At 41.5% G+C, this 25,329-nt stretch overlaps 1 protein-coding gene across 1 annotated transcript; it reads right to left on the bottom strand.

Annotated features, from left to right (window-relative positions):
* Nucleotides 1-763: 763 nt before the first annotated feature.
* Nucleotides 764-17,206, bottom strand: CEP83 (centrosomal protein 83; the record flags this gene model as incomplete). The annotated part of the gene is made up of 13 exons (XM_079535121.1): nucleotides 764-781; nucleotides 2,258-2,387; nucleotides 4,495-4,652; nucleotides 5,673-5,748; nucleotides 6,395-6,544; nucleotides 6,678-6,822; nucleotides 8,261-8,375; nucleotides 11,259-11,390; nucleotides 12,312-12,563; nucleotides 15,338-15,469; nucleotides 15,765-15,857; nucleotides 16,612-16,762; nucleotides 17,058-17,206. The coding sequence occupies 13 exons, from the start codon at nucleotides 17,204-17,206 to the stop codon at nucleotides 764-766; spliced, it is 1,701 nt and encodes a 566-aa protein (XP_079391247.1).
* Nucleotides 17,207-25,329: the final 8,123 nt, after the last annotated feature.

Genomic DNA, 25,329 nt, shown 5'->3' with positions numbered 1-25,329 from the left:
ATGTGAGAAAAAACACTATGACATTTCATGTCCAGAAGGAGCCATTTAAAGCCTCAAAATAAGCACAGAGGGCAGAGAAAGGGGTTAGAACTGCATTTGTTACATTCTGTAACGTGCCCTTTGTCTTTCAAGAACTCCTTCCCATTATCGCAGAATCACAGGTTGAAAAGAATGGCCTGGGTTGAAAAGGACCACAACGATCATCCGGTTTCAACCCCCTGTTGTGTGCAGGGTCGCCAGCCACCAGACCAGGCTGCCCAGAGCCACATCCAGCCTGGCCTTGAATGCCTCCAGGGATGGGGCATCCACAGCCTCCTTGGGCAACCTGTGCCAGTGCATCACCACCCACTGTGTGAAAAACCTCCTCTTGATATCTAACCTAAACCTCCCCTGTCTCAGGTTAAAACCATTCCCCCTTGTGCTATCACTATCCACCCTCGTAAACAGCAGTTCTCCTTCCTGTTAATATGCCATTATAAGCAAAGAAACATAACTAAAGGGATTCCTCCCTCTTTTTAAAGATCTTGTGCTCCTCCCTTCGTTACCGCTGAGGTCCCAAGCTCTTCTGTTGCATTAGTGCCACGTGCTGTGACACAGTACCTGAAGGAGGAGGAAGGACACGTCGGGCCCAGGAGGCGGGACAGATGCTGATGTTACACTGACTGGGTTCAGGGATGGGATGCCAGGATTCAAAATCAAACTGCGGAATTCGTTGTGTCTGCGCTGCAAGTCCTTCAGTCTCCTCTGGAGACGTGTGTGTTCTTCATAGGAAACATTCTGCCTATGAAATAACATTTCTTAGCGCTCTAAATGCTTACGATCCCGACACGGCAGCACACCTCTCTGTGGGTACTTTGCTGCTTACTGTCCTTGTGCAAGAACACTACCATTAGCAAACATGAAGACATGATTTGACCACCCGTGTGAGTTTCTCTGCCTGAATGGCTAGCAGTGCCAGCACACAGTAACCTACAGCAGGATTAGATTTTACACGGAATAAACTAAGCTGCTAATAGCATTCACAGTGGTGAGCCACAGGTGCACCATTCAATTCATTATTTGAACCAAGCCGTCCGTACTGCACAGTGAAGAGAAAAAGCAGCTGGTCCTTCCAAGAGGGCGTTAGGCCTGTTTCCTTTGTCATTCTGAAGTCAGTTTTCTTTCCTGTCTTCCACCTCCACATACTGTGCTTTCAATTCCAGCACTGCTTCACTCATATCTCTTTTTTTTTTTTTTTTTTGTAAAAAGAATTTGTTCTTTTGAAGGGACTCCTGCAACCACATCTATACAGTTTCCAGATAGCTTTCCTCTATCTCTCCACCACCAACACAGCCATCAGAAATGGACTCCACTCACAGAATTCCCATATGAACAACCATTAGATTGTACTGCAGTTACCACACTAACTAGCACGCATCTTCAAAAGCAATTCACATTTCTGAGTCACATTTGGGCCATGTATCATTTTTTCAAGCTAGGAAAAAGCATTTATTTATTACCTATTTAACACCTGGTTTTCTTTTTCTAGTTCTTCTATCTTGGCTTCCAAAAGTTGCAGTTTCTCTTGCATCCTCCTTTGTTTATTATCATTGAGAGTCTTTCTCTGCCAAAGAGACATTTCAAATAGAGCAAAGTAACACTTTGATAGATCAGTTCCTGTGAAATCAAATCCGTCCTGCACGCGGCTTAATGCTCTGACAAGTCTCATCTCACTGGTGACAGGACGATGGGAAATGGCCTCAAGTTGCACCAGGGGAAGTTTAGGTTGGATATCAGGAAAACCTTCTTTACAGAAAGGGTTGTTAAGCACCGGAATGGGCTCCCAGGGAGGTGGTTGAGTCACCATCTCTGGAGGTGTTTAAAACCCATTTGGATGTGGTGCTCAGGGACAGGATTTAGCAGCGAGTTTTTAGTTAGGGTAGGATGGTTAGATCGTGGTTGGACTCGATGACCTTTAAGGACTTTTCCAACCTGAGTGAGTGATTCTAATAACCAAGCAGTCCACCTCTTAAAAGCACAGAAATACACACAGAAAGAAACCCTCACCAAATCATAGACATAGATGGCGTTAAAACAAAGTTGTCAGCTGTAACATTCTTGTGCACATCGCTTCAACACATTTCTCTGCTAAGAACTGGATGTACTTTGTCATTACGTACAGCAGATTGCAAATCAACTCTTAATATTAAAACAATTCTGGTCTAGAAATCTGAACTTTTCATAAATAGGATCATTTACAAAAGAAGAGCCAACGTACCTTTTTTTGGGCAACTGCAGCTCGACACAGCTTGTTCTTCACCTCGTTGTATTTCTCTTCCTTCTCTGTGACGCGCTGAGTAAGCAGATGCTTCTCCTCCAGCCACTCCATGCGCCTGTATTCTAAAGCCCTTCAAAAGGACAGGTTAAAAGGGTAAGGAGTTACACAGATGAAGTAGTTTTTTGGCTTAATGCCTTAAGGCTCTTAAAATAAACACTTCTTTTCGCAGCTCCCTCCCGTCTTTATAGATTTGAAACTTCCAACTTCAATGTGACTGTGCTCAAGACTCACCATATTTGAACCCGTGCATCAACGTAACCTTAGAGGTTTTACATCTTCGAAGGAAATGTTGAAGACTAAATCCAGCAACTGTGCAGAGGACATCTCTAAATTCCAATCAAATCATCACACTGGAACACAACATGAAACAACTGTGCCAAGCACCAGCTGTCAGAAGGGCTGGTGACTGCTCTCTGTGCTCGAGAGGTGAGGCACAGCAGTGGGTTGCTGCCATTTGTGCCACACAATTCCTTTGTAATAGAGAAGTTCAGACTTGACTATTCTGTGCTCCCAAGCAGAACAAACACCAGCATGACAAGAAGCTCCCGCAGATACGCTTCCTAGACAGCATCCCAGCTGCACGCACGCCACAGCCAACATCTATTCTTTGTTTAGAACTTTGCATGGTTGGAACATATTAAAATTAGGCTGCGATCTCTAGCAGTGGACTGGGAAAGGAGGAAGTTTCTCTGCTGGATTTTTTGTTGCAGCTATCTCAAAGCGGAGAAGAACCAACTGCCTATTAACTACTTTGTGACAAAAAAAGTCAAATGGTGACATTCAGTCCAGCAGTTTTTAAGAAATACAGATCAGCATCAATGCATTTAGACTTGGGCTGATGCAGTTTCCCTAATGGGAGTCTTGATGATTCTTCATAAAGCTCTCCTCAAACACCCTTTCCCTTCCCCACAGTGTTAACATCACTCAAATCAGAACCAGGATCCTGGCCTACCTGAAATCCTTCACTGCTCTTTTAGTTGATCGCAAAAAAATTACTACCACCCCCAGAACCAAAGAGAAACACACTGCTTAACAGAACTTCAGCTGAGACACTGGTTAAAAGCCTCACAACATTTTTATTCAATTTCTCAAGGAAATTCCACTAATATTGTTCCTGAAATGTTTAACAAGTGCCTCCTCCAGCTCATCTCTCATCTCTGTCAGTTTATCAGGCTCATGGTTTGCCTTTGGCTCTTTTTCTCATTTCACTTTTTCATTGCCAAGCTTAAGCCAGACAAAGCTAAATTCTTTGCCTACTCTTGCTGTTTGCCCAAATAGCATTAGTTTAACTTATCTGAAATTGGTTATCTCAGCCTCTCTTATCTTTTGGTCCTTTTTTTTTTGCTTCTCTTTAAGCTGTATTGCTTTGGTGCTGCTTAACTTTTGGAGTTCAAGCTCAAAAGAATTACTGAACTGAGGAAAGAAGTCACATCAGCCACACAGTCAGAAAAAAAAAAAAAAAGGGAAACATCCCAAGACTGCTGTGGTAAGAGAAGGACAGACAGGGAGGACTTGCAGGTAAGGCTGCAAAGCTTCTTAGTTTCTGCATTAACAGTCTTGGTGCATCTCCTATTATCTATAGGCTTATAAAATTATCTTGGCCTCGTATCAGCTAAAAGGATGTGGTGGAAGAAGTAAGAAGTACACACACATGGGCTGGGTCCCCAAAATCTTATCAAAGCACAGCAGTACAGTCACTTGTTTTACTTTCATGCTTCAACACTCTCTAACATTCAAACACTCTGTGAAATTCTGGATCCACTCTACATGCAAGATTTATGTTCAATAGAAATAGAACCTCATCTCATAAAATCGATGCATTTCATTAGTCAACAATTAACTGTAACAGGTATGGATGGAATCAAACCCCTACTTCTGAAGTTATCAGGAGCAAAGTTTTTATATATACAGCATAACAGAAGGTATGGCTTTTTTTTTTTTTGTCAGCACAATTGTCCAGTCTTTCCTGCTGACATTTAATCATAGAATCATTTGAGTCGGGAGGGACCTTTAAAGGTCATCTGTTCCAACTCCCCTGCAGTGAGCAGGGACACCACAGCTACATCAGGTTAATTTCAGACATTTTCAGCAACTACATCCCATTCTGAACAATCCATGTGAAAGCAATACAAGCAGTGCGAAAACAAAAAGTAAAACCAAAAGAGAACAAAATTTACTTCTCTGTTTCCAGTTGGGCTTTTTCTGCCTGAGTTCTTGCATTTTGACATTCTTGTCTCAATCTTTCTACTGTTTCCTTCAACTTCTGATTATATTCCAGCAAATCATTTTCTGACCGAGAAAGTGAAGCCACTTGGAGTTGCATGTCTTGAATTTGCTATTAAAAAAAAAAAAAAGAAATATATATGCAAATATCTACATTAATTTGGAGATACTGCACATGTCAACATTCCTTTATCATAAACCTTTCTTACTTGTTCCCTTTCTCCTTACTCAACAGCTTATCTAGCAGTTTTACAGTAAACTACTACTAGACAAGAAAGAACTTTTCTATTGTTGTTGAAATACGAAAGGGAAGGAGAGGAAGGAATCCAGTCTGATTCCCCTGTAACTCAGGGAATCTGACATTAGGCCTTAGAGCTGAACAGAACCAGAGCATCACAGCACACCAATGAGCTGAGCTTTGGAGCTACTCACTCTTCTCTCTCCATTACAGCCCTCAGTGGCTGCACAAACCAGTTCACAAAAGCAAGTAGAGTCTGAAAAGTCCAATCCCTGCAGTCAGCACAGAAAAAGGATGCTTATTCCCCTTTTCCTCTCCCTAATTACACGCTCAGATATCCCAATTTCTAAAGGAAAAAAAATATTAACTTCAGGTGCACAGCCATATTTGTATCTACCAAGGAATAGTACGGCTGAGCAGGAGTCATAAGAATTAGGTTTCATTTGCATTACTGCCATTAATTCATCTTGCAATAGAAATATATCTTTTTACTCCAGTTTATTCGTTTATGAAACATCTGTTAAGCACTTGAAGAACCTCAGATGAGAGATGCAGTGTAAATGCAGAGCATTACCTAGAAACAGTTTATAGTTTCCATGGAAACTGAATCTCCAGTTAAATAGTGCATAACCATATTCAATATAGCAGCCTATAAACATTCCATTTTGAAATCACTGATACCTACAAAATGCACGAGGCAGAAAGCTGTAATCCATTTATGAAGGTCCAGGAAAGCAGGGCTGATTACTGAACACTTGATTTACAGAGCTGTTAAATGCATTTTGTCCCTCAGAAAAAAAAAATCCTTCCAAATCCAATCTGATCTTCAGACACTGGTCATGGTAACTGCAGGAAAGGCTGTGTTTCTCTATGAAATGTTACCAAAACCCTTACCTGTTTTAGATCATCTCTCTCACGTTTCTTTTCTTCAAGCTCCTCTGTCTGAATAGCTTGCTGTTGAATTTTTAATCTGGAATTGTTTAAGATACTCTTATTTTTATCTCATTAAAATATAGATGGTAGCAAAGTACAAATCAGGCTGACAATAGAATACGTTGCATACATATTTAGCAGTCTTACCAATTAACTACAAAATGCCTAACAATCCATTTTTATTGATGACTACAGACGTTGGTTTGCTTGCTTTTGAAGTAAGAATTTTGCTGGTTTTCTCGTACTGACCTTCATACAAATACTACAGCAAACCAACTTTGCTGAGAGCTATAATAAGGAACTCACAGATATCATATTATTGTCCCAGTTTGCCAATTGCTGGCACGATGCCACCATGCCAAGAAAAATGGTTTCTTATAACACTGCCATTTGCAAGTGGCCAACAGGGTCCAAATTCCAACACAGATAATGAAACTTCTTCAACATGTTCATTTAAGTGTTCATTTAAGGTTGGGACGACCAACGTTCACTTTTGATAAACAGCACATTTTTTTTCTCCTCCCATCTTTTTACACGCTGCACAAGAAGATCCTTTGTTTAGTTTCACATAATCAACATTTACATGCCCATAAATAGTAAACCTGTCTAATGACTTGTGAGAAGAAATTGGGGGAAAAAAAAAAAAAAAGAGACATTTGTTTTAAGGCTAGGAAAGGCACTACCGCAGGCACTGAAGTTCCCTTTTGCTGGATTCTTCTGCCAGCTGCACCACACGTAGCTTCTCTTCATACTGATCCTTTTCAGTTTGTCTCCAAGCGTCCTGTTCCAACTTCACCTTCTCCACATGAGCTAATCTGCTCTCGAGTTCTAACCTGAAACATGATGCAGTATTTACAGGCAAACCGCGACACAGCGCTACGAGATTGCTACTAAAAGTGGCATTTAAGAAGTGACTCCAAACACCTTCCAGGACTTTTAGAAACTGAGCACTAAATCAACACATACTTTTCATCCTGTAAGGCTGCAATTTTTCCAAAAACTTCCTCTTTGGCAGCTTGCACTTTACGAACCAACTCTTGATCCTTTTCTACTAAAAGCACTTTATGACGCTCAACAGCTTCCTTAAGAACTTCTTTGTCTGACAGCAATCCTGCATTATGCATGAAAAAAAAATATGTTAAAATGTCATTATTGATGTGATCCTGATGAAATTCATTATTAGAATTACTTTATCAATAGCAAAAGGAGAGCTAAAAAATCTGAGCTCACAGGATGGAATGTGAATGAATGAAAAAGTAGAACAAGAAAGACAGAAGAGATCATCACAGAATGGCCAGGGTTGGAAGTGACCTCAAGGATCATGAATCTCCAACCCCCCTGCCACATGCAGGGCCACCAACCTCCCCATTTCATACTAGACCAGGCTGCCCAGGGCCATATCCAACCTGGCCTTGAACACCTCCAAGGATGGGGCATCCACAACCTCTCTGGGCAGCCTGTTCCAGCACCTCACCACTCTCTTGGTAAAGAACTTCCTCCTGATATTCAACCTAAATCTTCCCTCCTTCAACTTAAAACCATTTCCTCTTGTCCTGCGATTATCTGCCCTTGTAAAGAGTTGACTCCCCTCCTGTTTGTAGGCTCCTTTTAGGTCCTAAAAGGCTGCAGTGAGGTCACCCTGTAGCCTTCTTTTCTCCAGGCTGAACAAGCCCAGCTCCCTCAGCCTGTCTTCACAGGGGAGGTGCTCCAGCCTTCTGATCATCTTTGTGGCCCTCTTCTGGACCCTCTCCAACAGCTTCCTGTCTTTCTTGTCCTGGGGGCTTCAGACCTGGACACAGTACTCCAGATGGGGCCTCATGAGGGCACAGTAGAGGGACAATCACCTCCCTGTCCCTGCTGACCCAAGACAGCAACAATCAAGATAGAAACCACCATTCTAGATGAATGTTATGGCAAACCCATGAAGGCAGTCCAGTAAAAGCTGGGTGGTGATTTACATCATCAGCAACTAGTCTTAGAAAGCTGTGGCCTTACAATACAGGAGGCTACTTCACATTGCCAACAAGTTCAGCTGTTACCTGGTTGCTTAGACCATTGCCTGTTTTGTTCACAGAACAAGCTAGAAATTCTATTTTGTTCCACAAAAACGCTTAACCCATCTTGGTTTTTTTCCCCTTCAATTCCATGGATACAGAATTGGAAAACAAATAAAACTCTGAAGTCTTCTGGTACATTAAGGTTTCAAACAAATTGCAAATAGCTGTACAGTTTGGCAGTAAATAAAAAGGTAAAACCCTAGGAAGCACATGATTTGAAACAGATTATGCTCAACTTGTATCACAAACCAATTAATTTACACGACTGCAGGTTGCCCTGTAACAGCCCTTCATAACCTAGGAGATCAAGTGGTAGGGTACAGTTATTTCAGACACTGAAATGAGTTTTCTGATCTGTATCACTTAGACTAGAAGGAGAAGGTGAAGACTGCTGGGGAACATTTGGAGGAAAATAATTGAAGAGCTCTAAGTGGAAGTTATCAAAGAAACCACTAGAAATTAATTTCGCTAGAAATTTATTGTGTATTTTACCATCCATTTCACTTTGAATCTTGTTTCTCTCTCTTTCTACTTCATTCTTAGTTCTTGCTGCCTCCAGTTTGACATTTGTCACTTCTAATTTGTGTGACTGTTTAAGTTCTTCTACCTATGAATTAGAAAAATAACAAATGCACTGAAAATAAATACATAGTATTCACAGCTTTACTGTTTTTCAGGCAATACTTTGCTAACAAGAAAATCTGTCAAATAATGACAATTAGGCTTATTTTAAATATATCTTCATGAATATCTTTTTTTTTTTTCCACAGGTTTCCTGAAAGTCATACCACAATATCCAGATTTGTAGATAATAGTTAATGGTGACTATATGGGTATTGTAACACTCAATCTACTGACATGTTTTATTACTTCGAGTCAGACATTGCAAATTCATGAATGTGTTGTGATTCATCTTGAAACACAAGATTTCTGTGTTCCCTAATAAAGACAAAGTGCCCAAATACCCCATCGGTTCCAGGAACCACGCTGTCTGACAACAGACATGGATTTCATCTTTAACCAGACAGTTACTACAAGCTATAGTGTAGGAAATACTCTAAGATTTAGCAAAAACATGCAGGATTACCTGTAAAAACTCAGCAAATACCATGCATTTTGCAAGCAAGCTTCCAAACACTCGAGCAGTTCTGAAAAGATTGCTTATTTGAACTGTTGTGGTGGGACACTGATCCAATATTGCATACGACCCCAGTGCCTCACTAAGCATTAGCATGGCAGCTTGCACATACCTCACTTCTGACTAAAAATCCCTCAGAGTCGAGCTAAAATTAAGCTCAGTGTAACATCCCTAGAGTAAAACAAAACAGTGATATGCAAAACCAGGGTATCCAATGCTTCCCCGAAGACATTTCAATGTGAAGATCACTTATCCCTTTCATCACCCTCGACCTCCTGCAGTGCTACTCTACTATCAAAATCCAGGCCTTCATAGATGTCAAATGCATTTTAAGTCAAATGCTTCTCTGCAGCTGTGACGTGCACATCAAACAGCCTCTTAAAAGCAGGAGTCTTAAGAATATCAAATCAAAGACAATTACTGCTTGCACAGAAACTTTTTTATAGTTTAGGCATTTGTACACAGTAATTACACGGTCAATGAGAATTAAATACCTAGAGGAAAGCACTCATATCAAAAATCCATTCACAGTGACAAATGTAATTACAACCTGCTAGCACAAGCAAGTGGCAAAAGGTTAAGAATGACACAGTTGCTTATTAAGTAACGACGTCAGTGGGTTTGGTTGCTTCAATATGAAGCTGAGAACATTTTAGGGTAATTTGCAAGGTAAGGTGGCTTTTCTAAGGCACGAGATTCAGAAGTCCATCTTTGTTCAGGAATAAGTTTGAGTGAGTGTAGAAGTGCTGGGGTGTCAGCATATGACATGATTTTTTGCCCTTCAGCTGAACACCTTCATTTTCTCCAACTTCTGAAGGCTATTGATTAAAAAATGTTTCATATAAGTTTCTTCCTCCAATTCATCATTCCTGTTGGACAAGTATGACACGTTGTATAAAGAGGTTTAAAACTGTAATACATCCTATTCGTATGGTAAGTAAGAGCTTCTTTCGGATTAAGGACCAAAACTCAACACTTCACAGTCATAAATGTGTACTGTAAAGTTTGTCCTGGATGAAATCTGAGATTGCTAAAGAGCAATTATGGAAGAAACTGAAGATTTTTTTTCCTGTGTTGTGTCTATATGCCCATATGAACCATCATGCCCATACAAAGAACGTGTCAGCGTTGCTTTGGAGAGTATAGTTAGAAACACTGGATAGCTTTAGGTCAACAGAGTGCTTAAGATAATTCAAGTAGAAGCACAAGACCAAAATTACTGGCTTTACAGTTAGTTCAGAGATAACTAAATCCTTTTCAAACGAGCAAGAAAACAGGATGGAGATCATTACCAATAACTGACAAATGTGCTAAAAACTATCAGCCAATGTTTTCTCCAGCAAGGGAAGAATAAGGAACAACAGTATTTATTAACTAGGTACTTATTTCCTCAGGACAAGTGTGAGGGCTCAGATTTACAAGTAACAATTCCCAATATTTGAGGTTAAAAAAAATAAATTCCTAGTGCTTCAGTTTTGCTTCCTTATCCAAATACTAGCATAGAGAATTGCATAAAGATCTGTCTGTAAGTTAAGTGCTTAAGGAGGAGCCACAGCCAGATGAACCTGGTGTCCATGCTGATCTAATTATTGGGAAACACTGAATAGTGGCACCGAGTTTCTCAATAAGCACTTGCAGATTTTCCCTATCCTGGAAGCCGTTTGTTGGTGGTTTTTTTTTTCCCCAGCTAAGGATCTTTCTAAAAAATTCTCAAAATCCCTAAGATACGGCACCAACCCAGCATGTAAGACACTCAAACACGTCGTTAGACAACGAACTACTTAAACTGATGGAATGCAATGCTGTACAGAAGCATTTCTGTACAAGCTATGCTGGCGTGAGTCCAAGAGTGATGCTATAGTAACACTACTGTCTTGTTTCACATGCAACCTAAATCTCAGCAGGTGATTCCAATGCAGATAACTCCAGAAAGAAAAAGAAAAAAAAAAACAAAACCAACGAAATGATGGGATGTCCCATGGCACTTCACAGAGTTTATGAGAAAAGAAAGCTTTTTGCCATTAGGATAAGCTGGCTATCCTCATGAGTACTAAAAACATGAAGATGCCTCTTTGTGCACGGTTACATTTAGACAAAAAGATCTCTAAAATGAAAAAAAAAAAAAATAAGTGCATAACATCAATTTTGGAGATATTGAGATACTTTTAGGGATGAAGTTTTTCCTGTCAAGTCACACACTCTTATCTACATCTTCTACCTGATATTGGAAAGAAAACCCAAGCCTACTCTAAGTCACAGAAGAAAATGTGACCTTATTCTAAATGTAAAATATAAACAGAAAAACTTATACATCATATGAACAACTGTTTCAGACATCATAAAAGCACTTACTTTAGCAGCCAAGGAATTGACTTCTTGTTCAGATTTATGGAGTTTGCTAGTTAAAAGAAAGTTCTGCTCACGACACATCTGCAGTTCTTCCTCAATCCGACTAATGTGTTGTTCAGCTGACTTCTTTTCTGCCTTGAATAAAAGAGGCATCTGTGAGATTTTTGGAGCAGGGCTGCCTCTTGCTATTCACCTGTATGGTTCAAGTGATCTCCAAATATTACTAACCTTTCATATAACAACTATCCACAAAAATACATCAACGTTGGTTAACAATACGTTCCCATACAGCAAGGGTCTCACATTTTACTCAGAAACAACAACTATCTTGATTAACACTGCCTGTACAGAATCACACACTTCAAAAGGCAGAGATAATCTGACTCAGTTAGAAGACAGCACCTATTGCTACAAGCTCTAAAGACAGCTCAGCTCTAAATACTGGAATCACCAGTATGAGTATTACAGCCTCAAGACATGGGATTGATTGAAGTATCAAAAAAGCAATTAAACCCAAGTTTTCACCTTATTTTTTCTAATTGCATATTTCCAGCAGGATTTTTTTTTTTTAAAATAAGTTTTCTAAATTAAGAATATCATGATCCTCTTTAAAACGGGATCAGAGCACTCAGCAGAGATCCACAGCACTTTGTAACAAAGTTATATAACAGTTAAAAAAGTGAAAAGGAAAGTAAACCATATATCCACATTTTACAGTTACGTGAGAAGTCTACATGCAAAGACTCACTGGCTAGGCAGATAGCAAGAACTGAAGACAAGGAATGAAGAGGAACACTAAAACAGGCCAGAAATAAAAGCAGTTCTTAAAAGAGTGAACAAAAGCCAATAACCATGCAGTCATGGTAATGCATTGAAGAGCGAAGATACAAAGATAGAAAGGACAAAAAAAAAAGTTATTCAAAAGAATGACAACGTACCTGTAGCAGATTAACACATGGATGTCAGTTTCTAACTGCAACTCAGTGACAACTGCTTGACTGTGAAGGTGGCATCACTCACAAGGACACAAGACAACAAATAAAAGAGGAGTCTTACCTCTAGAGACCTTGCCAGACTCTGCAGCTCAGCTAACTGCCGTACTTGCACCCTTTGGACACTTTCTGCTTGTACACCACAGTTGTCTCTTTCTGCTCTTAGTTCAGCTACTTCTGCTTCTAAGCCTTTTAATTTCTGACACAGTTGTGCTTTTTCTCTGGAGAGGACCTCCACACGTTTACTGTCCCTCGTGGGATCAACGCTAACCAGCTGATTATGGAGCTCTTCTTTATCTTTCTCCAGCCTCGCAATCTAATGGTTGTTAAATGGAAAAATATAAGCCTTCACACTGACAAGGTGTCACACAGCAATAAGTACAGTGGTTGACAGTTCAGGAAAGTCCAACAGCGTGCATTTAAGTTATTATGAAATTACATTAACATTTATATTAGAACAATTCACAGACACAGCAGTCAATGCCTTTTTGTGATTCAGTTTTCACCAATAAGGCTCATGCTCAGATGTTCCTAAACTGCCTAGCAATAGGTGGAAGTAAATCAGCAGCTACAGGAGAGGAGGAAGTTGGGGATCACATAAAGCACTGCATACAGGAGTCCTTGGAATGAATCTTTGAGAAACAATGGCAATCAGAAAAGGTTCCCGAAGACTGGAAAGAGGCAGGTGGCAAAGCCATGATTAGGGGGGCGAACCAGTCAAGGAGGAAGATCCAGGTAACTGCAGGATGGTCAGCCTCACATCCGTCTCTGGGAGGGTTAGAAAGCAAACCCTCTCAGAAGTTTATCCATGCGTCTGGAAATGACAAGATGATGGAATGCAGAGCTTATCAAAGGCAAAACATGCTCGACTTACTTCCTTCTAGGAAGAGATGCCTGGCACTGCAGACTAAGAAAGCACACTAGGTCTCACCAAATTGGTGAAATACAGGCTGAACAAGTATATGAAGAAGTAGGTGGAAGAGCTACTGCTGCACAGAAAGGAATCTGGGTATCCTGGCCAACAGCTAGAGTACGAGTTGGCAGACAAGCGTAGTATTTAGTCAGAATGGCCTTGCAGCAAAGATAACCAACTGTAACTGGTGATCTGGCAAAAAGACAACCAGCAGATCCAGGGAAATGATTCTCTTCCTCCTTCCAGCTCTTGTAGGACCACAGCTGGCATACTGTGCCTGGTGCTTGAATATTGACACATTGAATAAATCCAGTGGTAGGACACCGAGAATGCTGGGAGCATGACATGAAGACAGGCTGAGAGAACTGGGCCCGTTCAGCTTGGATAAGAAAGGCTCTGGAATAACTACTGTTTGCTACAGTGATCCTCCAAGAAGAGATAGAGCAGATGGATCTAGAACCTTCTCAGAGGTGCGTGGTGATAGGAAGAGAGGCAACAAATACAAGATGGAATATGAAAAATTTCAAGTAGATGATAGGAAGAAATGTTTACCATGAAGGTGGTCAAATATTGGAATACTTTGCCCAGAAAGGCTGTGAGTCTCCATCCTCACAGATGTTCAAGACTCGGCTAAGCCTGGTGCTGAGCAACCCAATCTCATTACATCTTCTTATTTAAGCAGGGGGTTAGGCTAAACTAGAAGGAGGTCTCTTCCAACCTACCATATGATTCTATAATTCTGTAACCACAGTATAGCTCAAGCACACAGTAACTGAAGACAGTCAAGGTGACTTGGCCGGTCAGAAAACAAAGCAAGCTTCCAAGGCAGTACAAATAGATACAAACTCACCTTGAGACTGTAACAAACATATACACATAGATTCCAAAATAAGTTACATGGACTAAATGTATTGTGAAGACAGGGGCAAAAGAGTCAGAAAGTAAGCTGACAGAGCTTTCTCCATATTTGAAGGCACAATATTCCAAACCCTGCTCGGCAGCAGCACTTTTAGAAGTTCCATCAGTGATTTCTACAGAGCAAAGCCAAAATCTGCAGCAGCTGCCATCGAAATCCCTTTCATGAGAAAATTCAAGTCTTACTGCATGACACGCCTGAGGAAGCACTAAGGAATTAGGATGTTTTTGTAGCCCCCTTGCAATAAATAATGTGGGAGGTTAAAAAGGTTCAAAATATGAGAAAAAAACTAGACTACACTTTGCCCTGGGCTGAAGGTAATTCCATTCTCTTTAGGAGCGCTAATTAGTTGCAGCATTAGCACAAACTCAACAAGCCCATAAGACAGGCAGGCTGTAAAGCAGCATGTGCAGTTAGCTCTGGGAAGGACAAATGTTCTGTTTTTAATGTTTTTCATTTCTGAATTTGGACTGATTTTGAAAGCAATGATTGCCTTTGATTTATGCCTCATGTTTGGACTAATGCATCCAAATCTGGCATCTCCTGATACGCTCCCAGACAAATACTTAAATGAATATGCTAATGACATGCACAACACTCATTTACGCTGCTGCACGTATTTAAGAGATGAATAAGATGCCAATTTATTTAGCTACACTTTTGAAAGTCCAGTTCTGATACAAACAAACTGTGAATTGCTTATTCAGGAATTGGCACAAGTGAAATCAAGTTACCAAAGCTTTGAGTATCCTGTCAGTATCATTCTTACCACTACTGTCATAATCCAACCTAGTTTCAAGACACATGCCCTTGCCTGGTAGCAACAATATCTTCTGAACTTTTTTCATTAGTTACCACATAATTTAATTTTTTTTTTGTTTTGTTTTGTTTTTTTTTTTTTTGTTTGTTTTTTTTTTTTTACCAGTTGCTCACATAACTTATTAATTTCGGGTTAGCATAACATCTCATCTCCTATCAGGACCATGATTTCCAAAAAGCATGTAAGCAGAGCTACTAGTTGACATTCATCAGAAGGCAAGTCTACTGTTGTGGTAGCACATACGATATTGCAACACATGGCTGAATAAGCCTACAGAGACAGCCTGAGGCTAAGCCATGAAAGTGTTTTGAGAATTATGAGAGCAGAAACAAATACTACATTATGAAATTATGTCAATCTGACGACCCACCAAAGCACCAACACTCACAGCATTCACACAGCTTTATCACATACAGTTTAAGCTAAAGTAATATCACGTACCTCTGCCTCATATTTTATTTTCTCCTCCTCTAAAACATGTTCATGTTCTTCTTTTCGATGCTCAAATTCCGACTTCAGGAAAGTATACTCATACCGAAGTTTGTTATACTCTGTTCTGTATTTTTCCATTTCCTAAATCAGACAAATGAAACATTCGGTATGAAGTTGGCAGTTTTACCTCCAGCTTCAAACATCCATGCAACGCTTCAGTCGTTTCATAAGGGCTTTTTGTGTAGGAACGGATCCCTCCTTATCCTAGGGCTTCAGCCTTCATTCACCACCTGGGGCAGCAGTACTGAACAATACCAGGCAAAGCAAAGTTGCACACTGACTGCCCTTCAATTTCAGTTTCCTAAGGTTTTTAGGAGCAGTTACAAATGGGTAACCACCACTCTAAAAGAAACAAGATTAAATACTTGCTACTTACATTTTCTAGTTTCCGATAACGTTCTGTCATTGGAGATTCCAATTCCTGTTGTATTTCTGCTCTTAGCAGCTCTAATTTTTGAGGAGTTAGCACCTTCAGACAGAAAGGTATTCATATTCGTTTATGTACGTTGTGACAGCCCAAATATCCATAAATAAAGTATTTTAAGTAAGGCTCCAGTATTTTAAGTTAAGTTCTAAAGTCTTCTAAGTTCTGCTTAATTTTCTATGTTTTTCTAAGGAATTTTTCAAACAGTAGTTACAGAAGCAAAGAAATATAATATTAATGAACTAAAAATATTCTGGGTAGATAACAGATTTTAAATGTCAGCATTCACTAGAAGAAGCAGTACAAATGTCAGTCAGTGTCTGGGGATCCTCTGTTGGATGCTGTATTTGTTTCCTAGGAACTGCCTCACATTAGTTTAAGGAAACAAGTAACTATAGAAAATGTCATGCAACTGGACTTAAAGGTTTTTGGTGTTGTTTGTTTGCTTTCATGATGAGGAAAGTTGCCATCGAGAAGAGAAACGAGTATCTACTCTGGTAATCCCAGGACAGATGACTGTCCTCATATCAAGACACACAAGGACAGAGACTGAGGCTCAGACTGAGGGTCTCACTATTAATGTAGTACATGATAAAAGAATTTGGAAGATTTTGTTAAAAAACAAAACAATAACCTCATGCCACAGTCACTCTAAGGAAGAAATATATTCAGATTGACTATGCTTCAAGATACCTGCAATAGATCCAAGCCAAGTATATGCATGTTACAAACAGAACTAAAACATGGCCCTGTTACAGGATTCAAGTCCATATTAAGCTCTGCCAGTAAATTATCTCACCTGCATCTTCAGTTTTTCCAACTCTTGTGTTTTACCCAGCAACTCCTCTCTGTATTCTGCAAGAAGCAGCTGGAATTTGTCATGTACAGCCTGCTTTTCAACCAGCAATCGCTTCAGTTCATCTTGGGATTTTGTATACTCTTCCTGTAATCTGTGAGAGAAAACAAGTTTCTTTCATAGCTACCCTCCAAATTAAAGCTCATCTTCAGAAACAAAAATTAAAATATCAAGATTGAATTAAGCTTTTAATATCCTTTTCCTGTAATATATTGAAAACTTATTTCATATCTATAATGCCTTAAGGAATTTTGAATTTTCTGCAGTAACCAATACTCAAAAATGTCCTTAAGTAGAGAAATAGCCAACACACACAAAACCCCTTCCACCCAGCACCGAGCTCCGTCTTTTAACATTTCAAATGAAGAAACCTACTTAAATTCATGTACCTTAAATGTTCTGCCTTTATAGTTTGATAATTTGCTTTATGGTGTTCACAGCGCATTTTTTCATCAATCAGAAGTTTTTGCAACTCTTGGGAATTGGCCGCATCACCATTTCCAACCACGGGAGGAAGGAGGCTGCCCAAAGTATCCATTTTGTGATGCCCGTTCACGATGGCTACTGAGAGGACAGAGTAAAAAATTAACTTATAAAAAAGGTACACCAACATCCACTTTTTTGGCTGCCATCCCAGAAGGCAGGGTGACCTGGCAGAAATAGAAGCAGATGCAATTAGCAATCAAGGACACTCTGCTCAAAGGCTTCACATGCCATTTTTGCTTTCAATACAGAAGAATCCTGGCTCTGCTGTAACTCATATCAGAAATCTCCTGCTGAAAAGGCAGCTCTTCCCTGCTCGTACTCTCTCAGGGACAAATAATTAAGTTAGGAGGAGATTATTTGAGTCAGTACAAAACAAGCACAAGCATCTTGCCAGTGCCAGACCATATAAAATGCTTTTTTAATTTATTCTGTATGCTGAGAATCCAAGCGTGGAGTTCATTTTGTCCTGCTAACTTTGGTTCAAGGAGAGGACACAGACATCAGACACAAACAGCTTTTGCTTATCATAGTCACAGTCTTTCTCACTACCTAACTACATCATGCTGCTCAGCACACCAGCACATCAGCTGGAAGAACAGGGACGACCCCCACTGCTGAGGTCCTACCAAGTCCTTTCTGGAAAAGAGGGATGATTTCATGGCCGTCCACCTTCCAGGCTACCCAAAGTTCAGCTCCAACACATATCACCAACACGTGTCACTTCCTTGTTTTTGAATTCACGTGGTGGGTTTTTGTGAACTTTCCAGCAAGAGTTTTGCTAAATATGACAATCTCAGGGGGATGTGAGAAAGCTGCAAATCACCAGATGCTGAGAAACGAGGAAGTATTATAATATACCTCACCAATTCTTTTTGATATTGAGCAAGATATTGCCTTAGCCTGATCACTGCTGCAGCTTCTAGAGGATTTGGGGAGGGAGGTGAATTTTAGGAAGTTACAAGATTTAAAACAACTGCTCTGCCATTTTAGCTTTCAGCATAAGTGACTGGTGCCTTCGTGGCAGTGTGAACAAAACAACTTACTTCTCCAGCATCAGCAAGTTCCTCACCTTCTTCACATTTGGAGCTGGACACATCACGTTCTCCTGCATTCTAGTCCCCAGATCTTCCACAGACCTACCTTAAAAGCTCAGCATTTCATTCTAGAAAGCCCCAAACTACAAACTAGATGAAAATTATCTGCCAGATAGGAAAAGAAACATGCATTAGTGCTTAATTTCTTCCTCTGTCATTATATGGGAAAAGGTGACAGCAAAGTCTACCAGTGTTCCAGTACCAGCACACGATGACAACAGCAACTTTCATTCTGCTCTGCCCAAATCTGCTGAAGATAAGGAGGAGGAAATTGGAATAAAGAATGTTCTGCTCAAAAATATGCATACACTGCACGTTTCGTACATGAACAGAATAAATTCTGAAGAACCTTCTAATCAAACTAGAACCTGTTTTTCATACCTGGCTTTTGTTGGTTGTTGAGAAACAAAGCACAGTAGCCATTTTCAGACTCAATATTGTGGCATTTGCTATTGTTCAAGCAGCAGCCACGTGGGAAAATCTGCTCAGAAACCCTAAGGACAATAAGCTACGCGAGAGGACAAAGAGAACTCCAGGCAGCATGCTCCTCAGAATTTCTAAGCATATCAACAAGGTTAATCGTGACCGCCATAAAAAAGCAAACAACAATACTTCTCTTCATCTCAGATCTCTGGTTCCATAAGCTGCAGTACCAAATGTAAATGTGCAACTGTACACCAACCTGTAGAACTACGTGCACAGGGCTTGGGCCTGGACCCTACGGCTCACGTGAACAAGAAGTGCTTCTGAAGTTGTATAACAGATACAAATTCAACATCACCACAAAACCATGAAGTTTTCTGACTAAAAGAAAGAGAGAAATGGAAACGCAGGCCTTTGCTCTTTCAGTTCCAAGCCTTCACACGCACTCTCACAGCTTTCACTACTATCAGAAACTCCAAAGATTAGAAAGCAACACACATGCAGTTATGCATTCATCTGCCTAAAGGCTGCAAGTAGAACAAAAGAGGAAAGAAGAAAAGGGAAAAAACACAGCGCACAAAACCATTTCATACCCTCAAAAAACCCAAACTGGATGCTCTAAAGGCAACAAAGCTATTTTGGCTTGCAGGGACATCTAGTGGCAAACTTCGCGACTTGCAATCCGCAGCGATAGATTTCCCGAAGTCCCTTTCCCTGAAACCATTGACAGCAATTTGCAACATGTAAACATCTCGCTTTCTTACTTTTTTTTTTTCTTTCAAAACAAAGTAGAATCATAGAATCACTCAGGTTGGAAAAGACCTTAAAGATCACCGAGTCCAACCAAACCTAACCATACTACCCTAAGAACCCTCCACTAAATCACATCCCTGAGCACCACATCCAAACGGGTTTTAAACACATCCAGGGATGGTGACTCAAACACCTCCCCAGGAAGCCCATTCCAGTGCTTAACAACCCTTTCTGTAAAGTTTTCCCTGATCTCCAACCTAAATTTACCCTGGCGCAACTTGAGGTCAACCAATAATTACTGATAGGGCTGCTAATACTCAACTACTGACATGAATCTCTTCTGTGCCAGTGGCACTATCTCAGCTATGCTGGCTGATGCTTAGACATAAACACCTTCAAATCTGCCCAAGACCACCCATGCTATTTTTGAAAAGCACTTTCCAAGAACGCTAGTTAAAATTCCTGCCTCCCACGAAGACCTGTTTGAAAAGTAGAGAACCATAAAATACACTTTAAAGAAACTAAAACCCCAATATATATAACATTATTTGTACATCCGTCAAATTTTACCCTGCTACAGAACTGTAAGCTTTTGTCAGCTGCCCAAATCCACACTAGAAAATCTTAACATCATATTGTGCAGGTACATACAGAAAAGTATTGGTGCAAAGTCCTGAAGCTTCAGTTATATTTTTGGTGGAAAATGAAGCTAAGTGAGCTTAAATGAGCTACATTTCCTAGAACCATCTTTGTTCTGCCCTTCTTCTCCAGTTATTATCTTCATACAGAAAGAAGGTCTTCATGCTTAATGACCTACTTCACCTCTCTACCCTTTAAATCCACACATCACGAAAGGACATCTTCCATAAGATCTTTTGAGCTATATTATTTTAAATGCTGCATCATTTTCTTTTTCGAGGTGTGTGTGGGGAGGTTCATTTTGTTCTGCATTACCCTCCTGCTTTCTCCAGCCTCATTCCCAGATCTGACATCCATCAGACCCTTCGATTTAACTCGAGAAGCCAATAAGCTCTGACAAGCAGAAAACAGCCGCTTTGTTTGGTGAGGTCAACGAGTCACGTTACCTCACGGCACGACCCAGCCAGCTGCAGAATCGGTGCGAGCAGGCAGCTGGTACTGGCTGGCATGAAGGAACAGAGAGCCAAATAAGGAGGCAGAAGGAGGGACATGACTTTCTCTTTTCAGACACAGAGAGCAGCTGCATCGCTAGTTTGGATGCTCGTGCTATCACAGCCTTGGTTTCCAGATAAAGTTAGGTTACATTAGCCCTACCTGACATGCCTCTGCAGCACAGCAGGGATCAGACTTCCCACCAACACCACAGGGAACAAAAATCAACACAAAGCTGTGCATTACTTGAGAAACACGGAAGTATGGCACTCTTCTGCCCCTGAACTTCGGAGCCTAGGCAAGTTGCAGCCCCGCCAGCCCCACACAGGACACGAGACCGAGACAACATCTCTCTGAGACGCGTCGTCCGCTTCTCCCCACTTTACAGACCCCTGCACGGGAACGACGCTCCCAGACGAACAGAGCAAGGCCTGGGAGGGCTGAGTGCACGCCGCACAGCGGAACGCCAAGCAGAAAACCCCCTCCAGCCCCTCAACAAACCCCCCACACCCAACCCGACCGGCCGCCGCCGCCAGGAATTTAAAAATGGCGCCGCGCCCCGCCTCGCCTCACCTTGCCGCCCGCTCGCGTCGCCGCCCGCCACCGCCCCGCAGGGTATCCTGGGAGCACCGGGACGGGCCGCGGCGAGGGGGCGGGGCGGCGTTGCCGGGGTAACGGGCTCACGCTGCCTCCCCGCTCCCGTTTGCGCCTGCGCCGTCGGCCCTGGCACCGCCTACACGCGGTGGAGGTGGCTGCGGGCGGGAACGGCCCTGTGGCGCCTCTATGGCCCTCCCTCCGGCGGGACGGGCGGCAGCGCTGAGGCGGGCTGGGCTGGCGGGTTGGCAGCGGGTTGCCGGTACCGCGGCACTGCTGCCCGCTTCTGTGCTGCGAGGCAAATGAACGCCGTACTTCATTTAGCCGTGTCTAAAGGGGGTTACAGCCAGAAGATGCCCGACAACGATAGCTGTTTTCTAGGCAACCAGCTGGTATCAGCACTGGGAAAGCTTGAGTCAAAGTAGAGATCTCCTCCAGGCGTTTGCCTGGCGGTACTGCTGGCAGCATGCGAATGGTATCGTCGTCTCCTGCGACAGCAGAGATACCTGTAACTGAGCAGCTCATGGTAATCCAACAACCGATGTGTTGGACAGCTGAGTTGTACTTGGCTTGGTGTAAGTTGCCTGAAAAAATACCACCTTTGGCCTTGCAAAATCGGAAGATGCAATCACTTTTAAATGCCATAGTGCTGTGATAAGAGTCTGTCCTTAAAAAGAGCACTTTTTACCGTGAAGCTCATTATGACCTGAATATAATTTTTAGCATGCAGTACCACAGAGTATATGCTAGCACATAAGACCACAATAAAAAGAAACTGTGAGGCAACTTATGAAACCATTACTCGGTCAGATGTGTTGTACAGGACTGCTGACCGCTCAGGCATCTCTAGTGTTCTACCAGCATGTACATAGGCTGTATCTCACTTATACAGCGCTGATTGTCTGCTTCCTTCCCTTCTACAGCTGTGACAGAAAGAGATGTTTTCCAGATTAGTGCCAAATTACTAAAATTGTACTCATCAGAGAAAAACTGCAGGTGGAATTTATTGGTCTATGGAGGATTTCACATCTGAGCATACTGTACTTGTATGTTACAGGCTTCAGATCTGACTGCACTTCCATTCCCATTCAATTGGCTCAGTTCTAGCCACACTAACTGAAAGACACTTTCTCCTAATTTACATACATGTAGTAGATGGATGGGACTTCATGCGAACAATCATGCAAGTGCTCATGACTGCTTCAAATGTAAACTCCTCCTTTATCAAGCACCATCTCCAGGCAAGCTTGATGATATAGTGCTTGCCCAGCCCTGGTGGAGGTGAATCCACCTCCACAGAATCATAGAATCGCAAGGTTGGAAACGACCTGCAAGATCATCTAGTCCAACCACCCTCCCATTCCTATTAGTACCACAAGCTACTAACCCATATCTCGTAGCTCCTCATCCAGGCACCTCTTGAACACTGCCAGGGACGGCGACTCCACCACCTCCGTTGGTAGGTCAACCTCCAAGGGCTCAGCATCACCATCAGGTGGATCAACATCCATTGGCTCTGATTTGCTGCTGCTCCTCTGAAGCAGATATTTCTTCGGTGGAGGAGGATCCATCCTCCTCCACAATGGCCTGCACTGGGTGGGAAGGGACTTTAAATTGTTCCTTGTGTCAGATAATTGCACAAGTTGGGTAGAGACTGGTGTTCTGTTGTCAGTCGCTACTTTGACAGTGGTTTATTTATAGTGGTTGTATTTGTCAGGAGGTGGCTTGTGACCAAGCCATGGCAATGTGACCCTAAGAATGTCCCATGAGAACCAAAACATGGCTGTGTTGGGCAAGGGGAGGCTATGGCCTGAGAGTTGCCCTAGGTGGCACTAATGGGATTCCATAGGGCTCTATTTTTGAACCAGTTCTCTTTAATGTTTTCATCGATTACTCCAATAAAGATCTGAAAGTTATATTAACTAAATTTGTAGATGATGCTAAACTGGGAGGAGTGTTGACACCCTTGAGGGCAGAGAGGCTTTGCACCAAGATCTTGACAAATTGGAGGTTTGGGCACCACAGTATCAGAATGACATAAAACTATCAGAGAATATCGAAAGGAGGGCTACAAAGATGGTGAAGAACCTGAGAGCAACCTGAGGGCCCTGGTTTGCTCAGCCCAGAGCAGAGGAGCTGAGGGGAGGCCTCATGGCGGCTGCAGCCCCTTGCAGGGAGCAGAGGGGCAGCACTGAGCTCTGCTCTCTGAGCCCAAGGGAATGGCATGGAGCTGTGTCAGGTTGTGGTCAGGTTGGGGGTTTGGAAGAGGTTCTTCACCGGCAGGCGGTGGGCACTGGCACAAAATCCCCAGGGCAGTGTCTGTGGCTCCAAGCTCCTGCATTTCAAGGAGTGTTTGGACAATAGTCTCAGACACAGGGTTTGATTTTGGGTGGTCCTATGTGGAGTCCAGAGTTGGACTCAGTTGTCCTTGTGGGTCCCTTCCAACTCAGGATATTCTGTGATTCTGTGAAAACACTGGCCAGAGTGCGCTATGCACTCTTCAAAACCTAAGAAACGAGCAGCTCAGAACAGATGATGAGTGAGACGCTGTTTTTATAACTAGTTTGTTGGCGTGTTAGCAGGGGTTGTTCAGCTCATCTCAGAAAAGGGCAGAAGTTATTAGCAGCTGGGGTGGACCCTGCTGTTTGTGAATTGAGTTAGTCTTAATATAGAAGTTGAGTTCCAGGCATCTGCATGAGACTCAGCATGACAAGACCAGTCTGCAGGTGACCTAGGAGCAACTGAATGGGAGGAATAGAAAGCTATAGGAAGTACAGCATGAGCCCAAAGCAAAACACTGTTACTGCACTATTCCTTCTCCATTTAGGGTGTAAAAATAAGATCACTGCTACTGGCTGCCAGTGCCAGATGACAGAAACTCTGCTTTGTGAAAAGGAAATATAAATGCTTTGCTTCATGTCAGCGACGCTTGCTATTAGGCACATCACATATTAGATTTTGCGGCACATGACCAAGATTTCTGACAATAGCGTAAAAAATTTGCCTTTGGTTTCAAATTCTGTTTTCCAAAAAAGTAATCCAAAGTGAGTCCAGCTGCTTGGCACAATAACATCATGTTTGCAGAACAGATTCACACAAGCTCTGAGAATAGCAGGATGATATCTCCTGTGATGTTTACAGATCTACTATGGCACAGATGTGAATACAATTCAAATGATCAGTTGGATCAGAACTGCAAGAGAGCACAATGCTCAGATTCTTCAGTACTTTAAAGCTTTCTTTCAGTTCACTAGCACTGCTACTGACAAAGAGAAATCAATATGAGGCAGAGTGATCAGACAGTAAGTTTAAGAGACAACTTCCATCATCAAATAAATGTAAATATGTTTTATTTAAAAAAAAAAAAAAAAAGTCAATGGCACCTTAGAGGCAGTCATGACTACACAACAAAATGTACAAAAATTACGTTTTTATAGTTGCATCTTTCCACTGTGGAGCATAAAGTGAGTACGCTATGAGAAACATTGGAGACTGCACATTGAGACAATTAACTCTAGTCAATTAAAACAGACAATTTCTGGTACAGGTTAAGATTAACAGGCCTAGCTTTCTTGGAGGGTGGTGGCGAAGAAAAGAAAAAAAAAAAAGGAAAGGAATGAGGCTTTGTGCAAAACTTCCCAACAACAGTGCAACTTCATATGCTATGCATAAAGCAAATCAGCTGTACAAGATCATTTGACAGTCCTCATGCAGTCTTTACACACAGCATCAACTCCACTTTTTTTTTTTTAGGGACAATATACAATTCCATTAACTAATGTTGGAATTTTCCTAGTCTTTCATTGCTGTAATGTGAAATGGTCTGATTCTTTCTCCTGGATTCTATCCAGCATCAGAGACCATTCAAACTTTCATTCATTCATTTGAAAACAAGGCTCTTATCAACTGTTGCTTTTTAAATGGGAGCAATATAATTAAAGGCCAAATTTTGGCATGACTACTGTCATCACTAAAAAAATAAAAACACAAAAAACCCCAGACAATTGACAGATATTTGCTTGATTAAAAAAAAGGAGAGTAAACTTGCCTGAGTTCCTAGCTGGACTTTCAGAAATGATTAAATTATGTTATCCAAATTAAAGTGTTTAATTACATTAATCTGTGTTTACCTTCTGCTGCACCATTGAATCCCAAGTTAATATATCTGTATCGCAGTAGA

This window comes from Tetrao urogallus (assembly GCF_951394365.1).
Source record: "Tetrao urogallus genome assembly, chromosome: 1".
NCBI lineage: Eukaryota > Metazoa > Chordata > Aves > Galliformes > Phasianidae > Tetrao > Tetrao urogallus.
Note: the sequence above shows the minus strand (reverse complement) of the source record. Positions and strands in the feature narration are given on the sequence as shown.